The 21,643-nt window shown below is 61.1% G+C and overlaps 1 protein-coding gene across 4 annotated transcripts in view; it reads right to left on the reverse strand.

Moving 5' to 3' along the window:
• Positions 1–779: 779 nt before the first annotated feature.
• Positions 780–21,643, reverse strand: part of ABLIM2 (actin binding LIM protein family member 2) — an 83,336-nt gene continuing 62,472 nt past the window's right edge. For 3 of the 4 annotated variants that reach the window (XR_009246317.1, XR_009246316.1, XR_009246315.1), the window contains 6 exons: positions 21,485–21,537; positions 20,922–21,060; positions 13,217–13,278; positions 8,061–8,115; positions 6,998–7,078; positions 780–914 (listed from right to left, as the gene is read on the reverse strand). Coding sequence is in view for 1 of the 4 variants with exons in the window: in XM_058670318.1 (XP_058526301.1) it covers positions 801–914; positions 6,998–7,078; positions 13,217–13,278; positions 20,922–21,060; positions 21,485–21,537 (449 nt within the window). In the remaining 3 variants the exon portion in view is untranslated. The remainder of the gene's footprint in view (positions 915–6,997; positions 7,079–8,060; positions 8,116–13,216; positions 13,279–20,921; positions 21,061–21,484; positions 21,538–21,643) is intronic. The other variant, XM_058670318.1, reaches the window with a different exon arrangement.

Below are 21,643 nucleotides of genomic sequence, written 5' to 3' on the forward strand. Positions count from 1 at the left end.
GTAACAGCCGTGCATCAGATGCCCTGGCCCCGCTCTAAGTACAGAAAGGGACCCTGGACGCTGGGCCAGCAGCATGGCGATCTCTCAGGCTTGTGGCCACCAGGAGACGACGTGGGACCACCACGGTGAGGAGGATGGCAGGACAAACGGGCCCTGTCCACCGGGGACCTGGGTGGCACAGGGGGAGACACTGGACATGGAGGCCTGTCTGCAAGGGGCCCTCCGGGAGCGGGATTACATGGATTCATCCTGGGAGGTAAGGCCACGCCCCTTCGCAGGGGCCGGAACGCGACAGGCTTCCTCAATGCCCTTGCACCCTCTGCTTAACAAAATAAACACCTCTGTGTTGTGTAAAGACAGCATTTAGGCAGCTAGTGGGTGATCTGGAGGAAGGACACAGCGCATGAAGGGCACTGGTGGGGCAGATGCCATCCTTAGAGACAGGCTCAGACCCAGCTGGCAGCAGCAGTTGCCCAGCTACCCACCCACCCATGGGAGGCTGCTGCAGCACCATCCCTGTTGCCTCTGTCCCCAGGGCTGGGGGACTCTGAGGACACTGGCAAAGGTCTGCCCAAACTCCTCCCTGGCCATAAGCCATGGCAGGGGAGGGGTGGCGGCAAGCGAGGGGTGGCGGCCCTAAACTACAGTGGGAGCGCGCAGCACTGCACCTTCTGGGAGACCTCCTATAGAGCAAGGCCCTGGCACAGCTTCCCTCGGGCATCTGCTGCCCACCCCACTGACATGGGTGCAGGAGGGCCCGGCGGGGCTCGGTTTGCACGGTGGGGCACCCAGCAGGGCAGTTAGAAGAGCAGAGCCTTCTTCTTGAGGTCATTCCTCTTCCACAGCGCCAGGCGCTCAAACTCCTCGGCACTCATGCCGAACACCTCCTGGAACTGCTCAGGCGACAGGTGTCTCTGCAGAGAGAAGGCGGGCAGGGGGTCAGCAGCTCACTAGGACCTTGAGGCCCGGGCCCTTCCCGGGGCCCCTCTTTGGGTGCAGCAGTGAGACATAACAGTGACTCACCAGACCCCTGGACTCCTACACGTGTGTCTCCTGGGACCAGCAGGTCCACCGCCACAGCCCCAAAGTCATGTCACATGAGCCAACTCAACTCTCACACTGTGCAGTTCCATTGCTACCAAGTGGCCAGAACAGACAAATCCAAGAATGCATGGCGGGGGTGGGTGGGGTGGCGGCGGGCTGGGAACTGGGGTCAGAGGATGGAGCGGGCGGTGGGTGGGTCGGGGGACCTACTCTTCCAGATAAGCTGGCCTGGAGTGCTGAGAAGGTCTGGAGCCACAGCAGGGTGATGGCCACACAGCATATGCAATGTAAAAGCACCACTGGCCACGCAATGCACTGGCCACGCAATGCACTGGCCATGCAACGCACTGGCCACACAACGCACTGGCCACGCAACGCACTGGCCACACAATGCACTGGCCACACAATGCACTGGCCACACAATGTACTGGCCACACAACGCACTGGCCACACAACGCACTGGCCACACAACGCACTGGCCACGCAATGCACTGGCCACGCAATGCACTGGCCACACAATGAACCCAGTGCCACTGACCATGCCACACAATGCACTTAGCATTGCACCTGGCACCACCAACGCTAGAATTTCAGAGGAGTTAAAAGGGAATTGTACCTTACATGAATTTGGCAATTAAAATTCTTGTTAAAAACTGCACTTTCCAAAAAAAAACCTGCACTTTCCTCAAATTCAAAACAAAATTATTATCCAAGTCCGAGCGCCGGAGCAAAGTGTGGGTCGGGCCAGGTTCGGTTGCGACAAAAGCAGCACACAACACAAAATGCCAAGGGGAGGCTGCCTGTGCCGGATGGGACCGCAGCACCCAAACCAGCACACGTGAGAATCAGGAAGGGAGGAGCAGAGCCGACAGGGGAAGAAGGGGTGGTTCCCTTGTTGGATAGCTGCTCCCGCTGGAGAGCGTGAGCTGGGATGGGGACAGACCAGAATAGGCAGGGCTGCAGCACCTGTGCGCCACATGTGGCCCGGGTCAGGCAAGAGCCAGGATGGGCGGACTGTTCCTACTGGTGCAAACAAAATTAGAGTGGGTGAGAGCTGCCGGGGCTTACCTATAGCAGGCACTAAGGGCTAATGCTGTCAAGTCTAACCACAGAGCCACCTGGAGAGTGCATAATCTGGGAACGAGAGAGACCTGGGAGGGAGATAGTGGGTTCCTTCCTCTTGGGATACCACTCCCATGGAAGGGTACTAAATAATTAGGATGGGGACTGAGATGGCTAGACAGAGAGGCACTCAACAACATCCGTGAGGGCTAGATAGCTGAGCTGGTTGGATGGAACTAAGCCCTGCGACACATATAAGAACCAGATGGGATATGGGGCAGACTGGACTAGTCTGCTACACATACAGGCAAACCAGGGCAGGGGTGGGCCTAGTGGGGGTTATTGTGGGTCGCTCTGACTGGGCCGCAGCTCTCACTGGTTTAGGTGAGGGCCGAGTATGTGATGGGCAGAGCCAGGATGGACTGCAATACTCATTGGTTCCGGTGGAGGTCGGGACTGAGAATAGAACCAATCCAGCAGTTGCAACCACCAACTGATCGGGGTGATGGACTGTGGCGGGCACTGTGCTTGCTAGTACATATAGGAATCTGGTCTGGGAACAACTCAAAGTTTATTTGGGGATCCCCTCAATCGAAATGGAGGAATCAGAACATTAACCAAGAAAAGATGGAAGATGGAGTAGGTCAATCAACCGCCTCAGCTATATGTTGGCAGCGAAATACTGGACAAGGGGAGACTCTGTGATGGACTATGTCGATCAGTGGACTCTGCACCAGCCTCATCGTACCTGGGATGGAGAGACTGGCAGTGATTTATGACTGGTGAACTATCGGAACCACGTGAGCAAGGATCTCGGAGCGTGCCCTACATCTGGGACCTGGGGTGGGTGGGAGTCTGGGTGGGGCTTCTCCTTCAATATTCCCTTTACCTCGGATATATGAAGGAAATAATAGGGAAATGGTGGTCTTACCCACTTTCCCATAGCCCTTGTACCGTTTTACCCTAATTAACAATGCAAAGATTGCCAAAATAAAATAAATAAATAAATTTTTTAAAAATATATTATCACTAAAGGTTGTTGTGTCAATCAAGAGAGAAAAGGATGAGGAGCCACCTGGGAAACTCAAGGTCATGCCCACAGCAGCCACTGTCTTCACACGCCACCCACACACCGGCAAGGCCACATGGTAGGCACAAGACTGGAGTCAGACGGTGGTGATCTGAAGGGAGGGCAGCTCTGAGGCCTCCTGACCGCACTGGACAAACACACACAGTCACACACACACACTCTACACCTGGGCCTGGACAGCGCACACACACACACATACATACACACTATACCTGGGTCTTCCCACCATACATCTGCTCCACTCCCCCACAGACCGCCTCCTCCTGCAGGTGCTCCTGGGTTTCCACAGCCAAGGCCTGCGCTGTGTGCTCACTCAGCCCCAGGGAAGCAGAGCAGGTGTCCACACGGTCTGCACCCCTGTGTGCACTTGGGCTCTCTCCTTCCCTGTATGAGTCCCCGGGGTTGCCCTGCTCCCTGCGGGGATCCAGGGTGCTCACCACCCTCAGGCCTCTGCCAGGGGCTTGCCTGCTGCTTCTGGTACTGTCTTCCAGATCCAGGGAGTCCTGGAGGCCTGGGAGGGGCCGGTGCTGCCACAGAGCCTTTGTCTGACTGTCCGCCAAGGCTCCCAGAGGGAGGACCTGGGGATCCCAGGTCTCACCCTTGTGGCGCGTCCTTCAGGTGTGGCTCGGCACCTGGGGTGTACCACTCAGGCCCCAAGCCTTCCTCTCCCCTTCATGTTTCACTGCCACTCAGGCTCTCACGCAGGCCTGGAAGAACTCACCGGGGCGAGGTCTCTGGCAGCCAAATCCCTTTTCTCACTACTGCCCTCTGGACACCTACTTGGCTGGGCTGTGATTTGGTCATCCATGGTTCTAGACGTTTCTGGGAAGGTACTTTGTATACATGGTTAACATGGACTGCTGGCTGCCTGAAGGTAAAGCAGTGTCCCGGGCCTATCTCACCCCGCCTCGTCAGGGGACGGCCCGTAGAGGGCCATTCAGCCTCCTCACATCAGCTGCTTGGGTTGCCAACCTGCAGGGCTGCTCTATGCATTTCAGAATTGTCCACTCCTGTTGCGTGTGTGCCAAGTCCCCCAAATACATCCCATAGCCTGTGCCATCCAGCTAGGCATCCTGCCGCTCTATCTCATCTCTCTCCAACACTCATCCACCCACCATTAGTTCACCCACCTTCCGCTGTTCTAATAGCTCTGTGTCTGAGGAACCCCTTCTGATGTATTTGCCTGCATTAGAGACCAAATGTCACCTGTGTGCACTGGGGTGGGAGGGGGATAGAGGCAGAGGGTCACAACTCTGTTCAATACTGTAATCTGTCCAGGAGCAGCACAGCGTCACAGCTCGGAGGGACTGGGGTGAGGTGTGCTCTGAGGGACGGGGGCTCTGAGGGACGGGGGCTCTGAGGGATGGGGGCTCTGAGGGACACGGGGCTCTGAGGGATGGGGGCTCTGAGGCAGTGGGGTGTGCTCTGAGGGACGGGGGCTCTGAGGGACACGGGGCTCTGAGGGATGGGGGCTCTGAGGCGGTGGGGTGTGCTCTGAGGGACGGGGGCTCTGAGGGATGGGGGCTCTGAGGGACAGGGGCGCTGAGGGATGGGGGCTCTGAAGCGGTGGGGTGTGCTCTGACGGACGGGGGCTCTGAGGGATGGGGGCTCTGAGGGACGGGGGCTCTGAGGTGGTGGGGTGTGCTCTGAGGGACGGGCGCTCTGAGGGACGGGGGCTCTGAGGGACGGCATCTCTGAGGGACAGGGGCTCTGAGGGATGGGGTCTCTGAGGACAGGGGGTTCTGAAGGAGAGCTTTGCTCCAGTGCCACGTTAACCTCCTACAAGCTATACATGGACAGCGAGGGAGCCGTGAGAACCAAGTGCATTAAAATGTGTCACGTTCCTGGGGTCGGGCTGGGCAGTCAGTGGGCCCAGTGCCTGTGTAGCCCCACGCCTGGGCACTGGGAGGGCCTTTCTGCTTTCTTTGGGTGGTGGGTCTGGTGGCTTAGTCAGCTTCCTCTCTCAAGCAGCCACTTGACCTTGCATGGACCTCTTGGGATCCATGTCAGAGGCCCTCTCCACTGCCAGGCCCCCACGAAAGCTCTTCCAGGTCCCCTGCTGTCTGCCAACGGGGGCACCCTGGACAGACAACTGCATGGCCCACACTCCGTGCCTGCCTGCGGCCTGCTCATGGGAGCTGCCTGAATGGGTGGGCTCCCTCTTCCCCCTCCCCCTCTCTGTCCTTCTCTCCCTCCCTTCCCCCTTCCCTCCTTTCCTTACTCTCTTTTCTCTGGCTCTCTCCCCTACTCCCTTCTTCCTTATCCCCCACCTTGGGCTCAGTCTGGATAGGTGCTCTGAGGGACGGGGGGCTCTGACGGACGCCTTGCCCCCCGCACCTTGCCATCCCACTACCACTATGCTGTCTCTCCTTCTTCTCCCGCCCTCTCGCTGCCCCCTCCTCCCTCCTCCTTGGGTTGTCTGGACAAGTGTCCATGCGTTCTGGCCAGTGCCCTGCCCCATCTCACCTTGCTACCCCGCTACTGCACTGTACGTCCCATCTGAACTCTTCCTGGTGCCAAGACAAGCACCTACCCACCCACCCGGGCAGGCAGATCCACCTCATTGGCACGGCCAATGTGCAGGGCACGGCGGGACGCCAGTTGCCTGCCCGGCATGTGCCCGGGGATCCACCCCGGGATTCGCTTTTTGCCGTGTCTGTGCCGAGGTTTTGGGAAGCAGGTCAGCCAGGGTCAGCCGGCTCCAGACTGGGTGGGGGAATTCCAAGGGTTGTAGGTTCCTTGTATTTGCCCGGCTGCTTCCAATAGTCAGGGTTTGGTTTTGTATCAGAAAAGCAACCCTGTTTCTCCTGGTAGAAACACACAGGAGCCTTCCCACTGCGGCCTCAGAGCCAGAGGGCAGCGCCTACCAGGGCGTGTGTCCGGCTCCCTCCTGGCCGGCTGCGCTGCAGCAGCAGGACGTGGGTGTGTTGGGGGCCATCCTAGGCTGGGGGACAGACTCCCTGCTCAAAGGTGTGAATAGGGGCCTCCAGGCAGTCCCCAGAGTAGCTCCTGCTCAGCCCTGCTCCTGGGGTTCCCTGCGGCCCAAGCTGATGCCCAGGTACGGGCTCCCTGGAAGGCTCTTAGACACCTGGCTCTGTCGCCCCAGCCCTGGGTGTCTCCCTGCCCCCCATGGCACACCTCATGTCAAAGGCTCAAAGGTACTTGATCAGGGGACTCCCTGTGCGAGCTGCCCGCCCTCCTGGGACAAGTCTTGCCCTTGGCTCACAGCTTTGGCCTGGAACACCTGCCCAATGCCACCCTTCCTTGCCACCAAAGTCCTGTCCATCCTGAGCTCCTCCTGAATGCAGACAATAGACAGACGCATGTGTTGCCTGCTAGGTCCCCCTGTCCCAGCTCAGTCAGCAGCCCCTGGTCTTGGCTCAACACGCCTCCCTCCAGGCCATGCTTCCTGATCGCGCACAGTATGAGCACGCACTCGGGTGCCATGCACAGCCCTCAGGGCCTTGGCATGCACAGTAGGAGCATGCACTCAGATCTCTGCCAGCCCTCCTCAGTACTGACCCCCTTCTCTGGAGCCAGCTGCCCACCACTGGCCTTGTCACTCCTGACAAGCGTAAGCGCATTCACACGGGAGTCTGTGAAGTTTGCCCCTTCTGGAGGCTGTACAGCTGCTACCATCAGGCCAAGCCCCTCACTGCCACCCAGCCAGCGCACCATCTTGCCACATCTTGTTCCCCCAGGAGACTCTAGGGGCCTGAGAGTGGGACCCTCAGTCGAGGTGCCGGCAAGACTCACACAGCAGAAAGTAGCCCTGCCCCCGGATCCCCCCATCCTGAATACCTCCAGTCTCGTCCGGTCCACGTCCTTGGGCAGTTTCACGCGGATTCGGTTGGTGACGATGAGGGCGTCATAAGGGTAGACCTGTCCGGGAGGAGACAGTGGGCTCACCTCGGGGTGCAGGCATGTGCTGGCACCAGAGCCACAGGTCAGCTTGGGTGCACACTCGCACAGCAAGGGAAGCAGGACAGAAGAGGACTGGCTACCAGGGCAGCAGTGGCAGGGCGCTTCGAGGTCTTACCTTGTACTCTGTAAGACAAAGAGCCACGGCAGGTCAGAAGTGCAAGGGACTGTCTCAGAGGTGGGCCTTCCCCACTCCCACGCCTGCCTGCCGGGCCAGGCAGTACCCCACCCGTTACCCCGAGCAGGCTCTAGTCCTGGGCTGCAGGGAGGGGAGCAGGGTCAGGAGGCTGCAGGCCAGATGGGAAGCGGACATGCCCTGCTCGGCCGTGACATTACCGCCTGGTAGTCAGGGCCACCCAACCAAGACGCTTCCTGCCGAGCACTTAATGTCCAGGCCACTGCCTGATCCCCTGTCCACTCCTTTCTAAGCTCCTGAGCTCGGCAGCCCGCTTGCCACAATGCTGTCTTCCAGATTCAGTGTCTTCTTAAGCTGTCAGGGAACCCACAGAGCACGGATGGCACACCCCACACCGCATGTGCCCCATGAGCCCGCTCACGGGCACGTTCAGAGCCATGCAGAGTGCCTCAGAGGGGGCAGTGCCTGTGGGCAAGGCTGCTGCATGCTCCAGCAGCGAGCAGGTGTGCGTGGCTCAGCCCCAGGCCCCCTCCAGCTTTGGAGGCCACAGTACCACTGGACGGGCCAGGGGCCACCAGGCAAGCAGGGTGGAACACGGTCTGGCTCATCTGCCAGGCTCACACCCTGTGGCTGTGCCCCACGTGCTGAGTGAGGCACTGTGTTCCTTGGGAGGAGCGGGCGCCCACGCAGAAGAGGCAGGTAAGCGAGCCGGCCTCCAGTGGCATGGCCTGCGTCAGAGGAGGCTGAGGGAGCACCGACAGGCCCCTGCCCCAGCGAGAGACCCTCAGGGGTCCCCAGCGTATGTACCTCGTGTGCCCCAGCTGGCATCCAGGTCTGCTCCACAAGGGGCCAGGTTGGCATTCTGGAAGAGAAAGAAGAGAGGATGCAGAAAGCGAGAGCGAGGGGCTGGGGGGTAGGCAGTGACATCCCCCACGTGTCTCGGGCCTCCCACGGCCAGCATGGAGGGAGCAGCTGCATGGTGCCATGCTGGGTGCCAGCTGTGAGGGGAGCTCCTGGGTGCCTGTCCCTGTGCTGTCTGCTCACAGCACCACGTCTCCATGGAGGTTGCGGTTGGGCCTGCTCCCTCTCCAACATAGTGGCCACAGCTGGCTGCCTCACAGCTGGGCCGGCCCAGCTCTACCACATGTCCTCTGGGCCCTGCAACATGTCAGATGGGCACAGGGTCCTATGTAAGTGACATCCACTCTGTGACTCTGTCCTCTGAGTTCCTGGATTGCAGCCACAATGCCACATGCAGCTGTGTGTAAAGACAAAGCACCTCCCTGGCTGAGTTTCAGATCGGGGCAGGTGGCCTCCTCCCTGGGGACCAGGGACACCAGATCAGGGTGGGGTGGCCTGTTCACTGGGGACCAGGGACACCAGATCAGGGTGGGGTGGCCTGTTCACTGGGGACCAGGGACACCAGATCAGGGTGGGGTGGCCTGTTCACTGGGGACCAGGGACACCAGATCGGGGCAGGTGGCCTCCTCCCTGGGGACCAGGGACACCAGCCGCAGCTCTGAGGACCGAAAGCCCCTGGCTGTGCAGTCCCTGGCATGAAGCTAGGTATGTTGCTTTTCAGACTGGCTGGGCATCCCTCACTCCGGAGGCTGTGGAGCCAGGCACCCCCAACCCACCCGCTCTGGAGCCTTCCTCCTCTGCCCGCAGCATGTACACTCAGCACTACCACGAAAGGACCACCTGTGCATCCTGCACTCCTGCATGGAGGCCTCCACGCCACTCTAAGGCTTCTGCCTGGCCCCTGCTCCCCACTGGCTCCCGCTGACCAGGCCCCACCTCTGTGTGCAGCCTCCTCCCTCCGCCCCGGTGCAGGGTCTGAAACGGGGTCAGGGATCTCGGCCAGCGCCTCTGACATCAAGTACCGGGCTCCTGTTTCAAGGCAGGGAGCTAAGCAGCCAGAAGGGTGTGGGTGTGCGGGGGAACCAGGCCACTAGGGCCAGTCAGCGGAGGGCTGAGCTCGAGAGGGGCCAAGCCCATGGGTACTATTACAGAGAGCAGCTCTCAGCAGGGGAGAGGCAAGGAGTGGGGCGTCATGGTGCAGGAGCCGGTCTACAGCCCAGCTGGAACAGCCCTGATGCAGACACAGCCGGTGGGGCCAGGCGCCCAGGGGTGAGTGTGCAGGGAGGGCTGGAGTGGGTCTTTCTTCATGTGTCTGCTGCCTCGCTCCTGCCTGCCTGGGGGGGAGGGGTCTCTGCAAAGGTGACCTTGGCCCAGAATACAGCCTTTGGGTGCCTGCTGCCTTGCTCTAGCCCTGGACACGTGCCTTGGTAACCACGGCCTCTCGCCTCCGCCACTTCACCTTCAGAGTTTTCAAGAACAACTCCTGAGGCATTTTGTGCACAGACTCACACCCCCGGGGGGCCTGTTGTCCACTGTTGCAGGAAGGCGGACAAACTTGCCCTGGCAGCTTGCTGCCTGCAAAGGAAATGCTGCCCCCTGGTGCTCACTGTCCTGACTCACAGGCTGACCAACTCCCAGGTCACCACCTGCACCCTGGGTAGCTGGAGACCATCTCCCAGCAGCAAAACCAGCTTCCTCTGGACTTCCAGGCTGAGAGAGACACTAGTGGGGAGCAGAGAAATGAGTCTACTTCAAGTCTCTGCAGCGCCATGTGGACACTGCATGAGCTCTTGGGAGGGGGCAAGTACCACCACATGGTCACCAGCTGAGGCTGGAAGGGCATGAGGAGTGTGCCCAACATCCCAGAGAGAGCACATGGGCCTGAAGGCTGGAGCCCGGCTGCGCCCTGCTGGAAGCACGCGCTGCAGCTGCAACCTCACACCTGCATCAGGCGAGGGCCACACTCAGACCTCACAGCCGGGGACTTGCACTTGGGGCTGACTGTGGCTGACACACGTGTTCTCCCCATGTATGAGACTAACTCAGGAAGCTCTTCTTCATAGCCACATACAGAAACATTGCTGTGGATGTTTCAGGAACATGTGAAAAGCTGATTCAGCAGGTATCTATTTTCCCATCTATCTATGTGACTGAGCACTGTTCAGCTAGGGGTTGGCATCCTGGGTTAAGCCGTTGCTAGCATTGCCTAGTTGCAGGCTGAGTCCTGCTGCTCTGCTGAGGGCTTGGGAAAGCAGCAGGTGATGGCCCGGGTGCCTGGGACAGCAGCAGGTGATGGCCCGGGTGCCTGGGACAGCAGCAGGTGACGGCCCGGGTGCCTGGACCCTGCACACACGCAGCAGACCTGTGGTAGCTCCTGCTTCCTGCTCCAGCCCAGCCCTGGCAGATAGAAGACTGCTTTCTCTTTCTTTGTCTCTCCGCCTTTCCCTCTCTTCCTGTCACCCTTTCAAATGAATTAACCTCTTTAAAAACATTTTTGTTGTCGTTCACAGATTCGCATATTCGAAAGAACGACATTCGAGTCACATTCTTGCTTCCCAAGGTAGCTGGCATCGGCACGTGGCATTTTGGATTTGAATCCTGAGACTGTGTTCCTCCATGGTTCCTTCACCCGGAGCATCAATGCCCCTGTCTGCTGCGAACTCTGCTCCTCCCTGGTGACCGCCACCAGCCGGCCACAGCGCCACGCTGCTCCCCCCACCTGCCGTGACCGCCACCAGCCGGCCACAGCGCCACGCTGCTCCCCCCACCTGCCGTGACCGCCACCAGCCGGCCACAGCGCCACGCTGCTCCCCCCACCTGCCGTGACCGCCACCAGCCGGCCACAGCGCCACGCTGCTCCCCCCACCTGCCGTGACCGCCACCAGCCGGCCACAGCGCCACGCTGCTCCCCCCACCTGCCGTGACCGCCACCAGCCGGCCACAGCGCCACGCTGCTCCCCCCACCTGCTGTAAGCTTCTCTTCATCCTTATTGGGATGTGTGATCCTTTGCCAGCAGCTTACTGGCTGTGCCTGCAGCAGCCTGTGCGACTCGCTGACCCACACCTAACCCTAGCCTCTGCCTTTTCCTGGGCAGGGCACACCGAGAGGCAGACTGTCACGCAATGACACTTACCCTGGGAGTTGGCACAGTGTCCGCCCGAGCCAGGGCCCGTCCCCTTGTTCCCAGAGCAGCAGCCGGCTGCCTCAGCCACAGAGAGCCCCGGGGCAGGCCCTGCCCTGCCCCCAGCTCCCACATTCCAGGTCAGGCCTCCGGGACACGTGGGACTTAGACTTACATCCTGGGAACAAGCCAGGTGGTCCTGTCTCTCCCTGTCTCCATCACTGGCCGTGGGTTCCTCTGCCTTGGCCACCCTGAGGGCTCTTCTCACCCACGGCTCTTTCTTTCCCTACAATTCCCTCCTGTCATTTCCTGCCTGACTCCTGTGTGAAATGGTGCTCACAGGTTCCTTGTCCCCGTGTCTCCTGTCGCCCTCCAGGCCATTCAAGCATCCGTTCCCGAGGTACCAACGGAGATGCCATGGGATAGGAACTGTAGATCACCCCAGGCCAGCAGCAGGACCACGGGACCAGCACCCAGGGGCCTCTCGGGCCGGGGCCAGAGTCCAGGGGCTGCCCATGCCTCGACGGTCACTTGAAATACCAGGTACCAGGTTCTTCAGCCTGAACTAGGCAAACAGCATACAAGGCGGGGGCAGGCAGGGGAAGAGGCCCAAGGGATGTTGGCAGGGACAGGAATCTCAAGGCAGGGTAATCAGAAGCCCCCGGAGTCCCCCAGGTACCCTCCGTTGGTGAGCAGCCACCTGCTGGCCGGCACTGGCTGTATGATCAGCAGGCCCGCAGGGCGGTGCTCTCACAGGCTGTCACCAGCTGCTGTCTCCCACAGCTGCAGGAGGGGACAGAGCCACCACCCTGGCCCAGGCTGGCCCCAGCTGGCCACACTCAGAATCTGAAGACCAAGCCCTTGGCTGTGACACTGTAGGTGCAGCCTGTGTCACGGGAGGTAGCCACACAGATCAGAAGCGTGAGGAACCCCAGCCTCACCCTTTCCTTCCATGCCTAGAGGAGAGCGCCCAGGCCTGGTCTTGGGACAGCAGGGGTTAAGGACTGTGGCTTGGCCCAGACCACTGACCACCAGGTTAGAGAACAGGCATTCCAGGCGAGGACACTCCGGACCTGGGAGCGCCTGCCATGTGTGGAGGGGCAGGGGTCCTGGGCATACTGGCTAGCTTCCCAGCCTCTGTGTTCCCTGTGGGAGGGGAAGCAGGGGAGCTCCCCCATGCTTCCACTTGGGAATGGGCGCAGGGCCAGCAGGTGGGAGTAAAGGTTTACCAGGATCCAATTATCCAGAGGTGCCTGTGCCAGGGACCCAGGGACCCGGGCATGCTGGGAGCCAGGCTCTGGGGAGCAAAAGGGGCAGTGTGGTGGAGCCCATGGGATGGGGGCAGACAAGCGCTGGCCCCCCAGAGATAACGTTCATGGGGACACACCATGCCTGGAGGCTGCCCCCGTTGACCACAATGGCTCAGGCAACCAGGGGCCTCGGTTCTGAAGAGGCCTTACTGGAGAGGTAACGGGTCCTGGCTCACACAGAGAGACCTAGGGGGACTCGTGATGCTTGAGAGGGGGTGTTTCTGGCCCCACAAGGCTCTCCTCAAGGCAGGGCCTTATCAGGGTACGGGGCATATGGGAGCAGCTCTCCAGCACAGGGCTGGCCCCCGCAGTACCTGACAAGGCCTTGCTGAGTGGAAACAGGGGCCAGGCTGACAGTGTCCTGGCAAGGGGAGGAGCCGTGCACCCTCAGGACTGGGGGAGCCGGTCCCCCAAACACTTCTGACTTGGGGCTAGTGGGGTCTGAGGACATCGACCCCCAGGAGGAAGGGGTGAGGCTGGAGCAGCCCCGCACCCCGCACCCCGCACCCAGGCCCCTGTGGGGTCTGTGGCCGGAGCGGAGGGGAGCAGTGGCTGGGCAGGCAGGGACAGAGGGGCGAGCATGGCCATATCCGCCCTAGTAGCCACAGGCACTCACGCATGCACTGACTTGGCGGGTGTGGCCAGCACAGCGTGCTGGGGAAGTACCTACCCTCTGGTCCAAGCCATTGCTTCCATCTCCTGGGAGACAGTCAGATTTGGAATAGGCGAAACCTGCAACAGATACAGCAAGCTCTGTCACCAGGGCCCAGCCTGGTACGGCTCGGGGCTTCCGACCAAGGGAGCAGGGCTGGCCGGGGACTGTCAGCAACCTCCTGTCCCTAGGGCAGCGGCCAAGGAGAGCAGAGTGAGGGTGCTGCCCTGAGCCTGACTGCCTGAGCCCAGCCCCACGGGCACCCCTCCCTCACCACCACCAGGAGAGCAGGGAACAGAGGCCGAGCAGGTGGAGCCGGGCCAGCCTCTACAGGGACAGCAGCCCCAGGGAGAGAGCTGATCGCTTCTAAAATCATACAAGGCTAGGGTAGTCACAGACTTGGGTTAAAGCCCTAACCACTAGCTTCTTGCAGGTGCCATGTCCTCTCCACCTTGCGTTCCTGTCTCAGTGCTGGCACACAGCAGGGCTCGCCACGCACAGGGCCTGTGTCCAGCAGGTCCTGCAGCCACCAGGCCGCCCCCTACATTCACGTCACCCAGGGCTCACAGGCCTCGTACGTGTGCAGGACTGACCAAGGATCGTGCCTACCTATGTGGAGCAGGTGGGGCAGGCGGGGCTGTACATACAGCTGCCCCACCCTCCCAGGACAGCCGTGCTCCCGAGCCAAGGTCCCCTCAGCTGCCTTGAATTCTGGGGCTCTCACACACCAGGACACAGAACAAATTCTATGAAGGTCACAGTGGGTACAGCAAGGCCCATGGAAGATCCTGGGAGTTTCTGGCAGGTTCTAGTTAGGCCCTTTTTAACATCAAGGTTGGGTGTTTCATTTCTCGTAGTCTCTCTTGCCACCAAGACTATCTACCACCACCACTACCCCAGCCCCGTCATACACACAGCTGAGAGCTGGGAAGCTGGGCAGGCAGAGGGGCTCGCAGCCAGAGCTGCGCGCTGTCGGTTGAGAAGCTGCTCCTGCCAGATGGCCCAACCAGAGAGGCAGGGGCCAGTAACAGCCAGGCACCGGCCTGAGGCCACCCAGCGGCAGTCCCCACATGCCTCCTGACCTGCCACCGCAAAGGCCCTCTAGCAAAGCTCTGCTTGCTGGTTTGTACACAGAACGAGGACCTCCTGGGATCTGCAGACCCTCTTGCTGAGCCACTGGACCAGAGCAGCGCGTCTCAGAGTGGCTGTCAGGGCACTTCCCCGAGTGACCCATGCCGGGCTCCTGAACCGGGGTCTGCTGTGTTTGAAGCCCACAAGGGTCTGGGAGCCAGGGCAGCCCGGCCTCTGACCTAGCACGTGCCCAGCTGCATGTGCGCCCATCAGGTCAGTGGGGGTCAGTGACACTGGGCAGGCACCTGCACAGCTTGGAAAGCCCCAGTTGCCCTGACCGCCTGCTGGCCTTGGCACTCAGCCACCTGGTGTGCAGTATGGAAGCCTTTCCACCCCGGAGGCGACTCTGTCCTGTCCCCCCACTGCGGGACTGTGACAGGCATGTTTTCTGCCTGCTCAGCACACTGCATCCGTTGCACCTGCCGCTCCAGCGGTCACCTGTGAATCAGATGCGCCCCGCTGGCTCTCACCGGAAGCTCCCAGTCTCCTCTCGTGTCCAGTCCTCCCTTAGCCGCGTGTCTTGCTCCTCCGGGGCGGAGGGTTGGGGGGAGGGCTGTGTCTCCCCGCCCCTGCTGCCTCCGGGACTTGGTGTGTCCTCCAGCCACACCTGCACCTGCACCATTCACCTTCTCGGCACTTCACTCCATTCTTGGACTTGTGCATTTATGCCTTTTGAGCCAAAACTTGCTAAGTTTCCAGCTGTTACTCCTTTGAACATTGTTTCAAGCCCATTCTATCCTCTCCTTTGCGAACCTGAGGATAACACAGCTTTATCTCATAGGTCCCCAAGGCGAGGTACAGGTTTTTCTATTTTGTAATTATTTTTGTAATTTATTTTTTTGAGCCCAGTGCGATGGCTCAATGGCTAAAGCCTTGCAAGCTCTAGGATCCCTTGTGGGTGCTGGTTCATGTCCCGGAAGCTCCACTTCCTTTCCAGCTCCTTGCTTGTAGCCTGGGAAAGCAGTCCAGGATGGCCCAAAACCTTGGAACCCTGAACCTATGTAGGAGACCCAGAAAAAACTCCTGGCTCCTGGCTTTGGATTGCCTCAGCTCTGGCCACTGAGGCCATCTGGGGAGTGAAGCAGCAGGCAGATCTTTGTGTCTCTCCTCTCTGTAAATCTTATTTTTTTTCTTGGAAAGGCAGATTTTTATAGACAGGAGAGACAGAAAGAAAGCTGTTGTATTCCTCAGCTCCGTGTGTCATTTCCACTTGACTGCTGGCTTCTGTAACTCACAGATCTCTGGGGACGTTTCTCAGGCATTCTTGATGAAGCGTTTTACGCAGGCTGCCTCAGGAGTCCACGCAGCCCCACCGGCACGTCGGGCCGGGCGGCATCAGGACGCTGGTTCTTGCTGCTTCAGTTTCAAGGTCCTCGGGATGATGAGTGCCTTTCTGACTCCGTCCCGGCCAGCCGGCTCTCGCGTTAGGAGCCTGGACTGTCTTGAAGCCATCCATCCATCCCAGCAGGCTGCTGCCCTGTCTGGGCTGAGTATGTGGGGCCTGGGTTCCCACGGACTGTGGATCCAATACAACCTGGTGTTCAGAACTCTCCTGTCAGTGCTGGCCGGAGGAGATACGCGGCCCACAGCCCCTTGTGCACACGTCCCCTGCTGTGCTGCTCTGCACAGCTGCCGAGCAAGCCAGCCCAGGGCCCTTGGCTCCCTGCTGCCCTGAGTTCTGACCACAGCTCTGAACCTGGGCAGGCTCGGGTACTCTGAGCCTCCAGCCACGCAAGGCAAAGCTGGGACAGCCCTTCCCCCTCCAGCCCTTCTCTGGCCTATGGACCAAGCAAGAGGGAGGTCACCAGGGAGTACCAAGCTGGGACTCAACCCTGGGGGAATAGCACCCTCTGCCCACCCCTTGGTAAACTGCCAGACACTTTCTTGGCGGCCCAACCCATGGAACCAGGGGGAACACTGGCTTCCAGGAGGGAAGGAAGCTGCTCACAGTGACAGGAACTCAAAGCTCTGGTCGGTGGTAATCAGGAAGAGGCTGTGACATGGCTGTGGGGGCCACAAGGAGGGCCCGGGGAGAGAACCTAGAAGGTCATGGACGGAGCTCAGGCCTGGCCCTGGGGCAGGGGACGGTGCTTCTGGCAGTAGGCACGGGGTGGCACCTCAAAGCCCAGAGGCTTCAGCCCTTTACCCTTGCATTGACACCGACTGGGGCTGGAAGCCCTGCTCTGGGCCTGGTTTGGCCGAGCCTCTTGGGCACTGTGAGACATCAGGCCTTCCAGCCAGCCCAAGTCCACCCCAGATTCTGGACTGGCCCCTTGTACACATGTCCCCTGCTGTGCTGACCGCTCCAGGCTGCCAGGACCCACCTTGGGCCTGGGCAGAGCAGCACCCCTTCCATCCTCCCCAGCTGACCTTCTGCAATGCTGCCTGTCACATGGGGGACATAGATGAAACACAGCCCAGCCTCCTGCTGGTGGTGACTGCTGCTCCCTGCACCGACACAACAGCCTCCCAGACAGCCCCGCTGCTCCCTGCACCAACACAACAGCCTCCCAGACAGCCCCGCTGCTCCCTGCACCGCTGCAACAGCCTCCCGACAGCCCCGCTGCTCCCTGCACCGCTGCAACAGCCTCCCGACAGCCCCGCTGCTCCCTGCACCGCTGCAACAGCCTCCCGACAGCCCCGCTGCTCCCTGCACCGCTGCAACAGCCTCCCGACAGCCCCGCTGCTCCCTGCACCGCTGCAACAGCCTCCCGACAGCCCCGCTGCTCCCTGCACCGCTGCAACAACCTCCCAGGCAGCCCTGCTGTGCCCAATCTGCACCTAGCTTTCTGTTTTCCCACCACGTCCTTTGCCCAGTACACAATCCCTTTGAGCTTCCTATGTGCCACTCAGGATATGACCCCAGCCTGGAAGATGGCAAAAGCCCCTCCTGCTTCCCTGCCTGAAATCAGGCTGCAGCATGGAGCAGATCACGTTGGAACCCTTCTCAAAACCTCGAACCTTCTCTTGCCCTTGGAGGCCAGGTTGGAGTCCTCATGAGGACACTCAAAGGCTGTGCCCAGCTTGTCCTGCCCGACCCATGCACACTGCATTCCCCAGCCATGCGGGACCCTTGCCATTCCCTAGCCCCGCAGCCACAGCTGCAATGTCCCTTCCCACTCCACACTGTTCCAGACCCGTCCACCCCCCGTCGTGCCAGACTCGGCCCTCCCTCCATGACCACCTCCTGGATCTCAGCTGCATCCTTGCCCAGGGCTGCCTAGCACCTCAGCCACATGCCTGTCACTCCACAGCACCATGAGGGGCACACTGGGCGAGTCAATGGGCTGTGCCCTCTCACAGGCCCTGGTGGGCCTGTCCACAGGGGCATGGGCTCCTCCTGGGGGCCGTGCGCTGCCCCTCCGCAGATTCGTGCACCCTCACCCGCGGTGCAGTCCTGAGACCAACAGGTGGCAGACACAGAGTGACGTTTTCCAGGGAGAGCAACTTCCCACTGCAGCATGCCAGCGGCTCACAGGCCAGCAGCGAGGCCGTGTCCCCAGCTTTCCTCCTGCAACCAGGAGGAAACATTCACAGGGACCCTGGCCCTGGGACCCTCCCTCCTGACTAGGTCATGCAGTATAGGGTCACAGAGTAGATGGGTGCGTCCACAGGGGCCTTGCAGGCCAGGGCACACGTGGACCTCATAGGCTGGGGCACACAGGGGCCACTGTTAGGCCAGGGCACACGGGCACCTTGATGGCTGGGGCACACAGGGGCCACTGTTAGGCCAGGGCACACGTGGACCTCATAGGCTGAGGCACACAGGGGCCACTGTTAGGCCAGGGCACACGGGCACCTTGATGGCTGGGGCACATGGAGGCCACTGGCAGGCCGGGGCACACGGGCACCTTGATGGCTGGGGCACACAGGGGCCACTGTTAGGCCAGGGCACACGTGGACCTCATAGGCTGAGGCACACAGGGGCCACTGTTAGGCCAGGGCACACGGGCACCTTGATGGCTGGGGCACATGGAGGCCACTGGCAGGCCGGGGCACATGGGCACCTTGATGGCTGGGGCACATGGAGGCCACTGGCAGGCCGGGGCACACAGGGACCTCGATGGCTGGGGCACGGGGCCACTGTTAGGCCAGGGCAACGGGGTCCTTGCAGGCCAGGACACATGGGGACATTGCAGACTGGGGAGTGGGCCAAGTGGCCATACTGGGATATCCCTCCACCCCATGCCTGGTGCTGCCTCGGCTGCTAATTCAGAGCCTCTCCACATGCCTCTGACCAGCCAGGGAATGGCCAAGGCAGGAGCAGAGGAGCTGCAGGGTCAGCTGCAGAGGCAGCTGTAAGAGCCACACCACCTGGCCAGGTCAGGAGTCTCACCTGTGTGGCCCAAGCCCTTTTGTTTTCTGCGCTGCCATCAGGCTCACTGGTGTGAGTCCTGGGAGACCTTTGGGATGCTGCCAAGGGCGAGGACAGAGCCCATGGCGAAATGGATTCCTCCATACAAGCCCCCATCTAGAAGACGTGGCAGTACCAATGGGAGTCAGCCCACAGGACGGGGGTGTCTTCACCTGTCCAGCACACAGTAGGTGCTCAGGCAGCAGGCCGGCATGGGAGGCAGGCAGGGGGAATGGAACAATGACTAACTGGTGAGTTCAGCCCCAGCCGGCAGGCGCGGACGGTGTCTTGGATGGGGTACGGCTGGATCCCAGCTCTCACGATGGGCACAGAGGCGCCCAGGTGGGTGCTGGCAGGAGGCTGCTCCTGCCAGCATGTCTGCCTCGCTCGGCTCCCTGCTGGCTTCTCCGGCTGAGGCTGTGCTGGTCTTGCGCCCCCTCGGCCCCCGAAGAGTGTCTGGCACAGAGCGAGGGCTCAATAGATACCCGTTGAATTCAACGCATCCCAATTCAACCAACACCTACTGAGCGCCCGCTGCTGGGTGTCGCCATCCTGCTGCATGCGGCTGCCACTCTGCTCCTGAAGTGGGGTGCAGGGGGAACCCCACTTGGGGTGATGTGGTGAGACACGGAGGACCTAGGGGGAAGACGACGCAACTGCGGGTGCTCGCATCCTGCTGAGCTTGCATACACGGGCAGGCCCCGGCTCAGCACGACTGACCCGCACCCACGGCCATTGCCACATGCTGCGATGTGAACTCAAGCACATGGTGGCTCCCCACAAGCGCCACCAGCAGTCCTCGACAGTCACAGCTTTGGGAAGCAGGTGCTGCCCAGACAGCATGCACACCTGGCTTGTCCCACACAGGCAGGGACGTTTGCAGGTCAGCCAGCCACACGTGCAGCCTGACGATCGGAAGGCCCAGTCTAGCCACTGAACACCACAGGGCTGGCCGGCTCCATGGCCCTGTGCCTGGCACTGGCCTAGGCCCTCTCTCACAGGCATTTGCAGAGGAGGAAGCATGCAGAGAGGGCACAGGGAGGGTCCCCGAGCCAGCACACCTCCAGCCCAGCTTCCCCTGCACACGGCCCCACTGGACTCTTCACTGGACATCACTGGGGTAGTTGTTGGTCTCCTCTAAGAGCACCCGGAGGTCAGAGGTGATGGAGCCAGGCTTGCGGGTGAAACCTGCCTGGCCAAAAGCTGGAAGATGCTCCCTCTGTCCCCATACACTCCTTGCCTGGCCCCCGGGGGACTACTTGGACACTGCCAGATCCAGCGTGTGGTCAGACAAGGCATCAGCATCCTGAGCTCATGACCAGACACACAGGCACCGCCAGGAACAAGCACAGGCCAGCACAAGGCCACTGTCCCTGCCAGTGATTCCAGCTCAGAGGCCAGCATGGCGGCAGCAGGGGGCAGGGTGGGGCTGGGGGACAGCAGGGAGATGCCAACAGTCCCACCCTGCAGCTTTGGCCCTTCCAGACCCTCCACGGAAGCCCTCTCCAAGCTGACCTCAGCTCTGAGACACGCACCCTAGGCAGGGCTGGAGACAGCCAGGGACATCCAAAGCAAGACACGTGACCCAAGCTGATCTGCAGCACTGTAATTCCCCAGGCTCCTCCAGAGGTGACAGTCACAGCTCCGAGGCGGACTGAGTGCCGACCCGGGCCAGGCAGGTCACCTCTGACTCCCCAGACAGGCAACCAGGGGCCCGGCCCAGCAGCTGGTGACCACTGAACGTGGATGTGGACATGGAACTGCCCCAGCATCGTCCCTGCTCCAGCTTGGCCCCAGCCTGGACCCAGAGGCTACTTCAGGGAGCTGTGGGTTTTCCTTCAGCATCTTTAAGCAAGTGACATCATCTGGAACTTTCTCACTCCCCTCTCAGTGATCCTGTCATCCCCAGAGGCAGGCAGGCACTCCTGTTCCCCGTCCAGGCCCGCAGGGGACAAGGGCAAGGCTGTCAGCGACTCCACATCTGAACTTGCCCACCTGGACCATGTCTCCCACTCGAGGGCATTGGACCCTGAGTCCCGACCCAGCAGCCCGGAACTACCTCGGGGGCCCTGCTCCCTGGTCCGCTCAGGGGGTCCCGGGAGATGGTGGCGGGGTGGCTGTCGCGTGTGTTTAGGACTCAGCAGTGCCTCTCGGCTCACTCTCAGGGTCCTCCCAGCAAGCCGGGCCGCGGGCCTGGGGCCGCCCGGAGCTGCCCTGTGCCTCAGAAGAACCACTCACGCGAGCAGAAATGGTCCCCCGGCATCCTCGGGATGGGCTCTCGCTCAGGGCCGCTGCCATGGGACAAGGACTGGCTGTCCAGGTCCGGCGAGTTGGTTCTCGTGTCCGAGTCTCCCTTGAGCAGCAGCCAGCTGGTCTTCTGTAGAGGAGGGTGAGGGTGGGGGCTGTGGAGGCCGCCTGGGGGCCAGGACCGCCCCCCGACACACCCCTGCTGTGTGCACTTCTCATGGGGTCACTGGTGCGAGCCCGTGTGCACCAACCACCTCACCCCCAGGGCACCTGCCCGGTGTTGCCCCATTTCACAGGTGAGGAGCCAGAAGCTCAGGGAGGGGGCTCAGAAGGGGAGAATGAGGTGAGCCTGCCCAGTCCTGGGTTCTCAGTCTGCATGCCAACGGGCAGGGGCCAGAAACAATGGGCTCAGCTCTCAGGAGGCTGGTGAGTGCTATAAACCCTGTGGGAGCCCCCAGGTGAGGGGGACTGTGGGAGCCCCCCAGGGTGAGGGGGACTGTGGGAGCCCCCCAGGTGAGGGAGGAATGGCTGAGGGGGGTCAGCGCTTGCTGTACCTTCCTGCTGTCCTGGTCCAAGCTGCCGTCCTCTCCATCCCAGCGCCTCGAGGCTGGAAGGAAAAAGTCCATGCATAAGTGAAGATGTCCTGTGCTCTGGGCTGTCCCTTTGGCTGCACTCTGAGACAGAAAACCCTCTCGGGAAAGGCCCAGAGGGCC

The sequence above is a fragment of the Ochotona princeps genome, chromosome 11, assembly GCF_030435755.1.
Source record: "Ochotona princeps isolate mOchPri1 chromosome 11, mOchPri1.hap1, whole genome shotgun sequence".
NCBI classification, from domain to species: domain Eukaryota; kingdom Metazoa; phylum Chordata; class Mammalia; order Lagomorpha; family Ochotonidae; genus Ochotona; species Ochotona princeps.